Source organism: Sorex araneus, chromosome 7 (assembly GCF_027595985.1).
Source record: "Sorex araneus isolate mSorAra2 chromosome 7, mSorAra2.pri, whole genome shotgun sequence".
Lineage (NCBI taxonomy): Eukaryota > Metazoa > Chordata > Mammalia > Eulipotyphla > Soricidae > Sorex > Sorex araneus.
This window is the reverse complement of record NC_073308.1, coordinates 36,139,261-36,152,118: the sequence shown is the minus strand read 5'-3', so window position 1 is coordinate 36,152,118 and position 12,858 is coordinate 36,139,261. Positions and strand designations below refer to the sequence as shown.

The window sequence follows — 12,858 nt, the reverse complement described above, 5'->3', positions numbered from 1 at the left end:
GCTTCTCACTCTGACAACTCCCTGACTCTCTTTTTCTCTCTTCTCTAGCTGGCTCTCCTCTCCCTACCTCCTCCTTTCTGCTCTGCTTCTGTGTGTGCCACTGTGCTCTCTTCTGTCTGTCTCTCCATCTCTGACTCTGTCTCTGTCATCTCTCCTCTGGTCTCTTCCAATCTCTTTACCAATCTCTTGTTTAGGTCATCTCTCCACTCACTCACTCACCCTATATAGCTATCAATGATGTAGGGTGGTGATACAAAGGTGGGTTGAATATTAATAATCAATAAAGAGAGCTAAGGCCACTCCTCCAGGAGATTAACTCAAAGATAAAATCTAAAGAGATTACTCTAGATTACTAGGAGATCCACTTAAGGGTGGGATCCCATCCAGGGTGTGTCGCTTTCTTCTTTCCTCAGCTAGTAATCCATTAAATGGTTATAGTAAATTTACTTCTAATATTTCTAGCAATGTCATTATGTATGAGCACAGTAAGACATCAAACTTAAAGTTTGGTTCTTCCTGAGGACATCTCACTATATATTCCAGACCACAGTCCTCAGGCCAGGTTAGTCTTCCTAACCCCAGCAGGATTCTAATCTTGTTACTTTAGGATCATGACAGCATTTGTCCATGACCCTGCTCTCAACTTATAGTTGAGTATTGTGGCACTTTGGCCTGGCCCATTTACATCCCAGGGTAGCTCACAGCTTGCCCTGGGTCCATTCAGTCTCTCGTCAGGCCCCTACTTTTGGGGTGCTAGGAACTAAGGGCAACTTAGTCAAGAAAGCAGATGCCCAGGATCTTTCCTTTTCCAGTTGATTATTGAAAGTCAATCAACTCCCAAGTTACAAGAACATAATATTAACTATCTTCCTGTGTCCATACCAAAAGGACATCGCTTTATGCAAAAGATATAACTTACAAGTTCAGAGTCCTTAGAAGGATCTGATCTTACAAGCTAACAGAATCAGATTGGGGAAAAGGTGATTAACTGGTTGCGAAGGAGTGTGTAGAGAAGAGTTTACAGATAAACAAAGGAATGGGAATGACTTGGGAGCACTGTGATGAGTGTGACCGATAAACCTAAATTCCCTGCAGCAAGGCTGAAAGGACAAACCCAATGTTATCCTACAAATCGACTGAGACCAACTGCTCCAATCTCCCAAGGCAGGCTGCAGGTTCTCCCCAGTGCTCTGACACCCCGCCGGAAGCAGGCGGATTTCGCCCCTGGATCCCAAGACACCCAGTCCTGTTTCCAGGGCCAGCCCGACCTCCCCCAGCCCGTGGTTCCCAGCAAGACCGCTCACGCTCTCCTTATGCAGCCAGGCTCTCTCCTGCACAGCCTGTGCTCAGTAAGAGTGTGTGGGGGGTGGGGACTGGGAGTCCCGCTGCGGCCAGCGCCAGCAGGGGAGTGTTGAGCTCGACCCGCATCCCCCTGGGGTTGGAAGCCCCTCCGCTCGCCCGCACCGCCGCCTATCTAGGGCTGCGTGCAGAGCTCGGAGGGATGCCCGGCCGTCTGAGGGATCTCCAGCCGCGCAGGGAGACACATCCCGGGCCATTTCGCACAGGCTTGCGACGGAAACCGCGGCGCCACCGTCCCTGCGGCCTTGGTGGCAGCGGCAGGTGCTGGCCGTGGGATGTCAGGCCCCGGTGGGGGCGTGCACTGGACGGGCCGGTGTCCCTCTGGAGGGGAAGTTGCAAGAGAAAAAGAGTGTCTCCCGGGCGCGGTTGTGACGCTTCCTGGCCAGGCTTCTGGGCCAGCCTTGCTCAGCCCGAGCCCTCGTTAAGTCACGCGGCCGCGCACCTGGGCGCCACACGGCGCCCGAGGGGATCGGAGCCTGCCGGCCCGGAGGACGCGGAGCCCGAGGGTCGGGAAACAGGCGCCTCGGGCTGTCGGGGAGACCCGAGTGACCGCACAATGATGCCATCCGCCCTCTTGTCTATTCTTAGCGCGTCTCGGGCTCCGCGCCAGACGCCTCTCTGCTAGCTCCGGCCGACTCCGCTTTGCAGGGCCCTCCCACCCACTCAAATCCCGCGGGCTCTACGTTTCATGGGGCCCCCCACCCTGCACGAGACTCGGCGGGACCAGAAGGCGGCCTGCAATGACCCCGGACCCTTACGGGGTTGCGAAGTCAGCGGCCCCGGGAGCCCACCAGCGCAAGGCTGGACATACAGGGACGATATCCACGGCCCCGCGAGTCTAGGCGGAGGGAGGCGGGGCTTAGAGAAACTCCGCCTACATCCCGGGGGGGGGGGAGCCTAGGAGGGGAGAGGCGGGACTTAGAGAGACTCCGCCCACGGCCCGGAGAGGATAGGTGGAGAGGTGGGGCTTAGAGAGACTCCGCCCACGGTCCGGCGAGCCTAGGAGGGGAGAGGCGAGGCTTAGAAACTCCGCCCACGGCCCGGAGAGGCTAGGCAGGGAGAGGCGGGGCTTAGAGAGATTCCGTCCACGGCCCGGCGAGTCTATGAAGAGCGGGGCGGGGCTTATGGAGACCCCGCCCACTGAACGGCGAATCTGGAGGAGGCGGGGCTTCATGAGACTCCGCCCATAGACCCCTCAAGCCTTGGGAGAGGGCGGTTCTCAGAGAGACTCCGCCCTCGGCTACGCCCTTTCGAGGCCCCGCCCCCGCCCGCCCCGCGGCGCATTGTGGGATCTGTCAGCGGACTCGGAGGCTGAGGACGCACGGCGGGGTCATGGGTTGCCAGCAGGTGAGACCACCCCCGGCCGCGTCTCTTGCGGGCGGGGCTCGGCCCCTCGGGTTCGGGGCGCCCAGCTCCGGCCCGGGGCTGTCTGCGCTGACCGCGCCCAGATGGGCTCTGCGCCCGCCGGGGATGCCGAGGTGCGGTGCTCGCTACCCCACCCGGTTACCCCGCCGGCCTGCTCGGAGCGAGCCGGGGCCCGCCTGAGCTCTTGGCTCCCCCGCAGCCTGGCCGTCTCGCTCTCACCTCTGTCCACAGAGCCCGGTCCTGCTGGCTTCCCTGGCGGTGGGGCTGCTGACGCTCATCGGCGTGGCTCTGGGTACCTACTTTTTTCGGAAGTCCCGCCACGCGCTAGTCACTCTCCTGGATCCCAATGAGAAGTACATGCTGCGGCTCATCGACAAGACGGTGAGTTGTGGCGCGAGGTTCCGCGGCGGGGAGGCCCCGAGGGACTGGGCAGCACCGGAGCTGCCCGGTGAGACTGTGCCATTCATCCATCCTCCAGACCGTGAGCCACAACACCAAGAGATTCCGCTTTGCCCTGCCCACCTCCCACCACATTCTGGGGCTGCCAGTGGGTAAGGAAAGGGTGGCGGGGGTGCTCCTCCCTGGGACCTTTCCAGTGTCCGAAACCCGCTGCTTCCCTTACTGCCTCCACACCCATTCCCATCCCTCCCCTTCCCAGCCCTAACCGGGACTGCAAGAGCCCCCCCAAGCCCCCGCAACACACATGCAGGGCGTGGCTCAGAGTGCCCCAGCCATCCCTTGCACTCCCTGGCCACCCTTCTTCCTACACTGGGCGCTCCTTTGTCCTCCATGTAGTGCTGGAGAAGCACCAACTTTCCCAGTGCAGTCACAGTCTGCTCCTGCCCAGGCAGTAACTAAAGAGATGGGAGTGGGTTGGGGGGCAGTGGTGAAAGGGGGGTGGTTATGAGGGACTCAAGTGGGCCCTTAAAGGAGTGACTCCTCCCTGCCTGGTAGCTCCTTAGAACCACAGTGGGAGGCAAGAGGCCCTTGTTCTGGCACAGCTCCTGGGGCACCTGCAAAGGTAGCCGGGATGCACCCCCCACCCAGTCCTCACGTGGCCCTCCACACGGTCCCCAGGCAAACATGTGTACCTCTCTGCCAAGATCGATGGCAACCTGGTCATCAGACCATACACTCCTGTCACCAGTGATGACGACAAAGGCTATGTGGATCTTGTCATCAAGGTAAGAAGCTCTTTAATCTACTCCGAGGGCCCTGGCATGTGGTTCGGTGGCAAAGCTCATGCCTGCATGCATGAGGCCCCAGTACAACCAAAGGGGGGCGGGGGAAAATACTCTCAGACCCAAAATATTTCCCACGCTGTGTGGGCTGGCAGAGATGCAGATCCTTCGTGCATGTGGAGCAAGCGTGTGGCTTGAGAAGACGTCACGAGTGTATAGCCCTCTGCTCGGATTCACTCGACTGTGAGCGCAGAAACCAGTGATATGCCAAATAACTTTCCATTCTGTCTTCTCAGATCTACCTGAAGGATGTGAACCCCAAATTTCCAGAGGGAGGGAAGATGTCTCAGTACCTGGATAGCCTGAAGATCGGGGATGTGGTGGGGTTTCGAGGGCCCAGCGGCCTGCTCACTTACACCGGCAAAGGTAGAGCCTCTGTCCTCCCGCCTGGCTCCCATACTCCCTGGGCACGGAGTGGCTGTGTGGACTTGACCGTGTGCCCATGGGTGAGGGCAGAGCTACCTTTCAACATGGCCCTCCCATGCAGAAAGGTACATTTCTCCGCCCCATTTGCTCCCAGCAGCAGTGCCCATCCTCTTGAATTCCTTGGCATGACAGCTGTGGAGGCCACTAAAGAAAACCTATGACTCTTCCTGCGGCCTCCCTCTTCTGAGGCAGAGCACTGAGATTTGCCAACTCAATGAGCCTGGAAGCAGGAAGTAGCTCTCAGCCCTTCCCTTGGGAACAGCTGGGGGCATTAGCAAGCCTCCAGGGCTGCTTGGTGCCACTTGGGAAAGTAGACTCTCACCTGGCCTCATGCCTGCCACTCTCACCAGGGAGTGACCCTCTGCCAGAGGCAGCTGATGGCCCAGAACTGTCAGTTGATAAAACAGGGCAGCTATCCTGGTGCCACTGTCAGGATGGGTTCAACTCAAGCCTCTCCCCTCGCTGCAGGGTCAGTTTCACTGCAGCTGCTAAACTGGTGTGGGGCATATTTTTAATTTTGCCTTTGTTTTTTTAGCTCCCTGTGTTAATTTTCCTTCCATACCTCTCTTCACTTGACTTCTCAGGGAATTTTAGCATTCAGCCCAACCAAAAGTCACCACCGGAACCCCGAGTGGCAAAGAAACTGGGAATGATTGCGGGAGGAACAGGTGTGTGTCATTTAAGTGGTTATTCTTCATCTCACCCCCCAGTTTATTATCATTGTTTAAAGGCTTAGTGACCCTCAAGAGGGTTGGTAAATAAAGCTGTTAGGAAGATTTCTAGCATTCATCAGTATGTAAAAGACAAAACTGTAAAATCATAAGCAAGTAGAAACTCCTCCTTTTTTAACTAATAGAATGAGAGCAATAAATAATAATGGGTTCTCCTAAGATCTCAAGTTGGATAGATGTAATAATTTGAGGTGGAAATAGAGAGAAGCAGCTAAGCAAAAAATTTTCAGCCAGGGACCATACCCAGCGGTGCTCAGGGCTTACTCCTGGCTCTGGACTCAGGACTTACTCCTGATGAACGTGGGAGTAGGCTGTGTGTGCAAGCAAACACCCTACCAGCTGTGCTGTCGTTCTGGCCTGAAGCAAAGTTAAAAGGAGATAAAGGCAACTAAGAATAGTTGCATTGGACATTGAACACATACACACATATGACACTCTTCTTGTGACTGCTATGTGTGTGTATGAAGTAGTTATCAGCCTTTCCATTTACAAATGAGAAGATGGTTTAGAGAGGTTAAAAGGTTTCCAGATGGTCATTAGTAATGACCACAGTTAGGATTCGTTTCCAACTCTGCCCCGTTTCCAAAGCACATGCGTTTAGCCTGCAGGTTCTGTGTTTCAGAACCCTTACTAAATTGAGTAAGTTCTTTTGTGTGTGTATGTGTTTGTTTTGTTTGGGGGCCATACCCACTGAGGCTCAGGGCTTACTCCTGGCTGCACTCAGGAATTACTCCTGGCAGTGCTGGGAGGACGTTATAGGATGCCAGGGATAAAACCCAGGTTGGCTGTGGCAAGGCAAGCATTCTACCCTCTGTACTCTTCAGCCCCCGAAATCAGTAGGGTTTGTTTTTTTTTTCTTTTCTGCTTTTTGGGCCACTTTCTCTCAAATTTCCTTGGAGACCAGGAACCAAATGTCACAGATTACCCTACTGTTTTAATGGACGATAGGATAGTGGGTAGGGCGTTTGCCTTGCATGCGGCCCACCTGGGTTTGATTCCCAGCATCCCATATGGTTCCGTGAGCACCGCCAGAATTAATTCCTGAGTGCAAAGCCAGGAGTAACCCCGGAGCATCACCGGGTGTGATGCAAAAAGCCAAGGGAAAGAAACCAAACCACCCAAATCTGACTACCAGATATCTCTGTGCAATGCAGGAATCACCCCAATGCTACAGCTGATCTGTGCCATCATGAAAGATCCTCAGGATGGAACCCAATGCTTTCTGCTTTTTGCCAACCAGGTTGGTGCACTTTTCTTTATCCTGGCATTTGCAACTTTGGTGTGGGTATGGCTGAGAGCTGTGGTGCAGAGGGTTGGTGATGACTCAGTGCTGCCTTGAGCCTCTACCCAGGATTCCCTCTTCAAGGGTAGGGACCCTCTGCCACAACACGGAGGCCCCAGGCTGGATCCAGTTCCTTCCCTGGTACCCAAGTAACCAAGAGATGAAGACACTAAAGAATCTATCCCTATGCAAGGAAACTTGGATCTCCTTGGCTAAATACTCCACTTCCATTCCTTTTCTATTCAAGGCTTTGCGGTCATCTTTCCCTTATCCTACCTACCTGAGAGTTTGGCTTATTCCCCCTAATTTTATTTTATTTTGTTTTGTTTTTTGGCTTTGGGGCCACACTCAGTGGTACTTAGGGCTGACTCCTGGCTCTGCACTCAGGGATCATTCCTAGCAGGACTTGGGAGACCATATGGGGTGCCAGGAATCAAACTTGGGTCAGCCACGTGCAAGGCAAATGCCATCCCAACAGTATTTTCTCTCTGGCCCAATTCCCCCTAACTGTTTTTTTGGTTTTGGGATGGGGAGGGCAGGGTAGGGTGAGAGGCACACACTCAGTCCACAAGGCTTATTCTAACCCTGGCTCTGTGCTCAGGGATCCCTCCTGGTGGGGCCTGTGGAATGCTATGAGGTGTCGGGGATGAAACTCAAGTTGGCTGACTCAAGACAAATGCCCTACCCGCTATACTATCACTCTGGTCCCACAACTTCCCCTAAGTTTGACATTCTCTTACTCTCCTGGTAGGAACGCTGTGTGGCAGAGAACTTTCTTCATGTACACGTGTCAGGGCTCCTAAGGGCTTTGCTCCTCCTTCTCATTTTCATTTCAGACTGAAAATGACATCATCCTGCGGGACGACTTGGAGGAACTGCAGGCCCGGTATCCTAACCGCCTGAAGCTCTGGTTCACGCTAGACCATGCCCCAGAAGGTACCCTCCCCATTTCTGGGCATCCCCAAGTCAGGGCCTGTTCCCTGGCTCTGTGAAGGCTAGATTCCATGGAAACAGACTCTCATCCAGTGCCTGGACAAAGAGAGCCAACCGCTCTCTTTCTTTGAGGGGCCTGTTTCGCCAGGGTGTCAGGGGATTGTATACCAGCCTGCTGAGCCTGTCCGGGTCTTCTCTGTGGGTCTGGGACAGCATTCTCTCCTCTCCCCCCTACTGCAGATTGGGCGTACAGCAAGGGCTTTGTGACGGCCGACATGATCCGGGAGCACCTGCCTGCCCCAGGGGATGACGTCCTGATTCTGCTCTGTGGGCCACCCCCGATGGTGCAACTGGCCTGCCACCCTAACTTGGACAAACTGGGCTACTCGCAAAAGATGCGCTTCACCTACTGATTGGCCCCCTTGTTTTCCTGGTCTCTGCGGCTGTTCCCAAACAGTATTCAAATGCCATAAGCCTTTTCTGATGACAGCGGCCTTTTTTTTGTCTTACTTTGGGGCTGAAGTCTGGATGAGACCTGCAGCCATAACCATCCTTGTTAACCACGGAAGAGGCCCAGGCTGGGTCCATCTTGGGAGGTTTCTCAGATCTCTCTGTGACCTGTCGTCTATGCCATGGTCCCAGTCCCCAGAAAATGTTAGAGGAAGTCTTAGACTTGCTCCTTAGCAGAATTTTAATATTCTGAACATATGTGCATATGAAGTTCAGCCACAAGGTAAAAATTTTAGTGAATTTGGGGGTGTAGAGCATCTGTCTGCCAGGTTAGCTCCATGGAATAACGTCTCCCATGAGTCAGAGAATTGGAAGTATGTACATTTGTTCCCAAATGGCTGATTCCTTCATAGCATCACACGCTGTGTCTGGGAGTAAAGGAACACTCTGTATCACGGATGCTTTTCTCCATATCTGGTGCTTGACTCACGGCAGATGCTTAACGTGTGAGCACAGGTTGAACAGACTCCTGAAAGGAGCCTCAGAGAAATTGCTGGAAAAGATGAAATGGCTTCTTGGGACCTCCAAGTCACAGGGTGGGGGAGGGGGAGGAATCTGAGCTATGGATCTGTGGCTGGAGGGAGGTGGCTTCCCACTGCCTGCTCATGGCAGAGACCTCTGACTATAAAAAATAAATGGCGCCTGGGCTCCTATGTTAGACTTCAGCATTTATTGTGTCTGGGGTCCCCGTTTCCAAGGCTTTTCACGCCGACTGTCTGGGAAGGCTTCCCAGCCCGATTTCTCCCACGTCTCCCAAAGGTCGTTGGTTGCACTGTATGCCGAAATGTGAGCTACCTACCACCCCACCCAGCATAGGAAGCATTTCAGTCGCTGCTGCAGCAGAGCCGTCAGTCAGTCTCCCCGGGGACCTGCAGCCGTGGCGGGTGGGGCGGGGGAGGAAGAACACTGTCTCGGGCACACTTTTAATGATCAGGCCCCTCCCTCTCCACAGAGGTTCCCGGATTTGCTCGCTCCGCTCCTCCTTCCCTCTCTTGGCCCTTCTTCAAATCTGTCCTTCAGGGCACCTGGCAGCCCAGGCAGAGCACCATCTTTCTTTTTGGAAGAGAACCTTCTCCTTTAAAAAGTAACCTGACATCAGCGGTGGCGCCAGGCTTGCTGGTGCCCGGAAAGAGCTGGCCTCTCCCAGCCCTGTCCCGCCTGCCCTTCTCTGCTGTGACAAACATAACCCTTCTGCCAGGGCAGGACTAAAGTATGGTCCCTTCAGAGCTTTATTGTTAGTCCTCTGGGGAGGAAACAAGGCGGCAGCCTCAGCAGAAGGTCAGCTTTGTTTTCCTGCATAAAATGAATGTGTCACTTTCCCTGGGGGCCTCAGAATTCACCACTCCATTGGGCAGAGGCTTCAGTAAATTCTGTGCTGGGCCGGAGAGCTAGTACAGCGGGCAGGGCGTTTGTCTTGCACAGAGGTGACCTGACACCCCTAATGGTCCCCTGAGCACCGCCAGGAGTGATTCCTCAGTGTAGAGTCAGGAGTAACCCTTGTGCATAGCCGGTGTGGCCAAAGGAAAAAGAAAAGATCCTGTGCTGTTTCATCAAATATTTCTTTTCTGCTAGGGTGAAGGGGGGACCACTTAGGACAGTCCTAAGTGAGCGTGGCTGGGCAGTCATTGCAGGGACCCAGAGATGTGAGGCTGCTCAAGTGAATGATACTAGAGACCACCAGAGCCACCCCAGGATGCTCAGGGGTCTGAAGCATTGTACCTGGCAGTACTCAGAGGGCCATGTGGTTCTCAGCACATACACAGCATGCCCCTCCCCCCCGCCCCCTGACTGCTGTGCCGGCTCCCTAGTCCCAGCCAACATTTTGTCATCAGCTAGTACCTTATAAGGACCTGTACAATGGAAGGCACAGTCTCAGCCACGGTATCTCCAAAAAGGAGAAAGTGGAGCTGAGCAATAGGACAGTGCACAGGGCTCGTGTGTCTTGTATGTGGCCTACCCAGATTTGATCTCTGGTCCCACATAGGGTCCTCCAACCCTCCCCCACCATGGAAGTGATCTCGAGCACCACTAGGTGTGGCTCTAAACCCCAAATAAAGAATTATTGAAAGGAATTTTGTGGGGGCCTATACCCAGTGATGCTCAGTTGGGGGGCAAGGAGGGGGATGTCTGGCTCTACACTCAGGAATTATTCCTAGGACCACATGGGATGTCAGGGATTGAACCTGGGTCTGCCAAGTCTAAGCCAAGTGCCCTAGCCACTGTACTCCAGCCACAAAGGAAAATCTTGCTTAGAACTTTGGGTTCAGACAGTAAAGCAGCCCAAGATAATTTTCCACATGGAAACTTCTCCTTTTTTTGTATGGAGGGGGAAGGGATGGGGGAAAGTTGTTTTTGGCACTCCCAGCGGTGCTGAGGGCTGACTTCTGGCTCTGAGCTCAGGGATCACTCTGGCAGTACTCAGGGGACCATTTATGGTGCTGTGGATGGAACCAGATTATTGCTCTATCCTGAATTTCGTCACTTGCAGAAAGCGTGTTTCTGCCTCATCCACTCAACATACTGGTTTTAAAGACCTGCAAATGCCAAACACTGTGCTAAACCCTAAGGATATGATTGTGACCCAGATTGAACCAAAGAGGTTATTGTATAGAATATAACATTTTGTGATTAATATTATAGCTGGGAAACCAAATGTAGAGATGGAAGAGGATGGGAAAGCATTTGAAAGAGAAAGAAAATGTTTTGTGTTAATAGCCATGTGCCAAATATTGTGGCCAAAGGAGTCGCCATATGATTTAGTCTTTAGGGTAATAAAAAAAATTTGCCCATGAGTGACAGTTAGAGCCTGGATGTAAAACCTAGGGTTGTCTCAGTCCAAAATCAAACCTAGAACTAGTTTCTTGCACCTTTCAACAGAGAAAGGAGATTAGGACTCCCCAACTAACGGCTCATATGTCATATGTAGGCTCATATGTACTGGAGAAATGAGACACTAATATTTAGGGAGCTATCAGAAGTTTATTGATGCCCAAGATGTCGGGATTGGGGGCTGGAGCGATAGTATAACAGGTAGGGCACTTGCCTTGCATGTGGCTGACCTGGGTTTGATCCCTGGCATCCCATATGGTCTCCCAAGTCCGCCAGGAGTAATTCCTGAATGTAGAGTGAGGACTAACCCCCAAGCATGTTGGATATGGCCAAAAAAGTTTTAAAAAAATGTCAGAGGGAAAGTGCAGGATGTTGAGCCCTGAAAGTAGGTTTGAACCACCTGGTAGAGAACCTTGTATGGCCATTCTAAGGAACAGGAAGTCTACTGTAAACAGTGGAAATTTCTACAGGTTTCAGAACACAGCAACATGATTAATAGTTAACATCTCTGAAGCACATACTATTTGCCAGAAATCATACTAAGAAACCTGCCTAAAATACCTCCTAAACCTGACACAAATCCGGCAAACGAGCACTACCCTATTCACATCCTCCAGATGAGGTCATTATCCTTTGCAGGAGTTCAGTCATGCACTCCAGGGCAGAAGCTTTCTGAGGGAATTAGGGAACTAGTATCCTAGTGTATCTAGGGAACTCCAGAACTCCTGATTTTTAACCAGAACCAAAAGAATTCCATCAGCTTGTGAAACATCCATATATTATAATAAATAACCTCCTCTGCATCTAGAATAGCACTGGTTATGTGCCACCCCTAGGAGAACTGAAAACTTTCCATCCTTCCAACTACCTTGTGTTCTGTGGTTCAGATGGGGCCCAAACCATCTCAGAGTCTCCTCGACATGTGCTCTGCGTGCCCCCACTGTTCAAGATATGGGAGCAAAACTGGAGCAGGGAGTTCTCAAGGAATAACTAGTTAGAGATAAGCCCAATGTTTTTGACAAAATGGAGTCAAATTCATTGGCATCAAATGGAGTCTTAAGCCAGCTTCTAGCAGGTGATAGGCTCTTAGACAAAGGGAGGGAGCTGCATGGCTGAAGTAGGCTTAAGAAGGGACAGACAGGGGCTGGAGCACTGCACAGCGGGTAGGGTCTTGCACGAAGCTGACCCAGGTTTGATTCCCAGCATCCCATATGGTCCCCTGAGCACTGCCAGGAGTAATTCCTGAGTGCAGAGCCAGGAGTAACCACAATGCATCACAGGGTGTGGCCCAAAAAGCAAAAAAAAAAAAAAAAAAAAGGACTGACAGAATGAACAGAATGAATGCATCATTTGTGGAATATAAAATGACATAGTATGAGACTAACACCCAAGGACAGACTAGACAAGAGCCAGATGGATTGGTCCTCGGTTAGAAGTCTGCCCCAAGTGCTGGGGGAGAAGGCAGTCGGGAGAGAAAAGGGGGACCACTAAGTCAATGACGGTTGGAGGGATTGCTCAGGATGGGAGATGTGTGCTGTAAGTAGACAAAGGACCAAACATGATGGCCTCTAAGTATCTGTATTGCAAACCGTAATGCCCCAAAGTAGAGAGAGAGTAAGAAGGAAAGTGCCTGCCATAAAGGCCCAGGTGTTGGGGGGTGGGGTGGGGCGTGGTGGGAGGGATACTGGGGACACTGATGGTGAGAAATGTACACTGATGGAGGGATGGGTGTTTGATCATTGTATAACTGAAAATCATAAAAGCTTTAACTGTATCTCACAGTGATTCAATTAAAAAAATGAAAATAAATAAATAAAAAGAAGTGTTTTGAGGAAACACTGAGTACAGCGGTCAGGGTGCTTGCCTTGCACACAGCTGACCAGGGTTGATTCTGGCACCTAATATGGTCCAACAGGCACTTCCAAGAGTCATTCCTGAGTGCAGAGCCAGGAGAAACCCCTGCCTGTGTGCCCACCTCTCCCTCCCCCACCAAAAAAAAGTGTTTTGAAGGGGCTGGAGTGATAGCACAGCAGGCAGGGTGTTTGCTTTGCACGCGGCCGACCCGGGTTCGATTCCCAGCATCCCATATGGTCCCCTGAGCACGGCCAGGGGTAATTCCTGAGTGCAGAGCCAGGAGTGACCCCTGAGCATCGCTGGGTGTGACCAAAAAGAAAAAAAAAGA

General features: G+C 52.5%; 1 protein-coding gene across 1 annotated transcript; it reads left to right on the top strand.

Annotated features, from left to right (window-relative positions):
• Window positions 1-2,588: 2,588 nt before the first annotated feature.
• LOC101559235 (NADH-cytochrome b5 reductase 1) lies at window positions 2,589-8,464 on the top strand. Its single transcript, XM_004610036.2, has 9 exons — window positions 2,589-2,706; window positions 2,956-3,105; window positions 3,203-3,275; window positions 3,802-3,908; window positions 4,202-4,331; window positions 4,976-5,059; window positions 6,277-6,362; window positions 7,241-7,340; window positions 7,578-8,464. The coding sequence occupies exons 1-9, from the start codon at window positions 2,692-2,694 to the stop codon at window positions 7,748-7,750; spliced, it is 918 nt and encodes a 305-aa protein (XP_004610093.2). The 5' UTR covers window positions 2,589-2,691; the 3' UTR covers window positions 7,751-8,464.
• The last annotated feature ends 4,394 nt before the right edge of the window (window positions 8,465-12,858 follow it).

Coding starts and splice junctions, on each gene's coding strand:
- LOC101559235 (XM_004610036.2), top strand. Junction 3,276..3,801: donor CATTCTGGGGCTGCCAGTGG/GTAAGGAAAGGG, acceptor CACGGTCCCCAG/GCAAACATGTGTACCTCTCT. Junction 6,363..7,240: donor TTCTGCTTTTTGCCAACCAG/GTTGGTGCACTT, acceptor TTTTCATTTCAG/ACTGAAAATGACATCATCCT.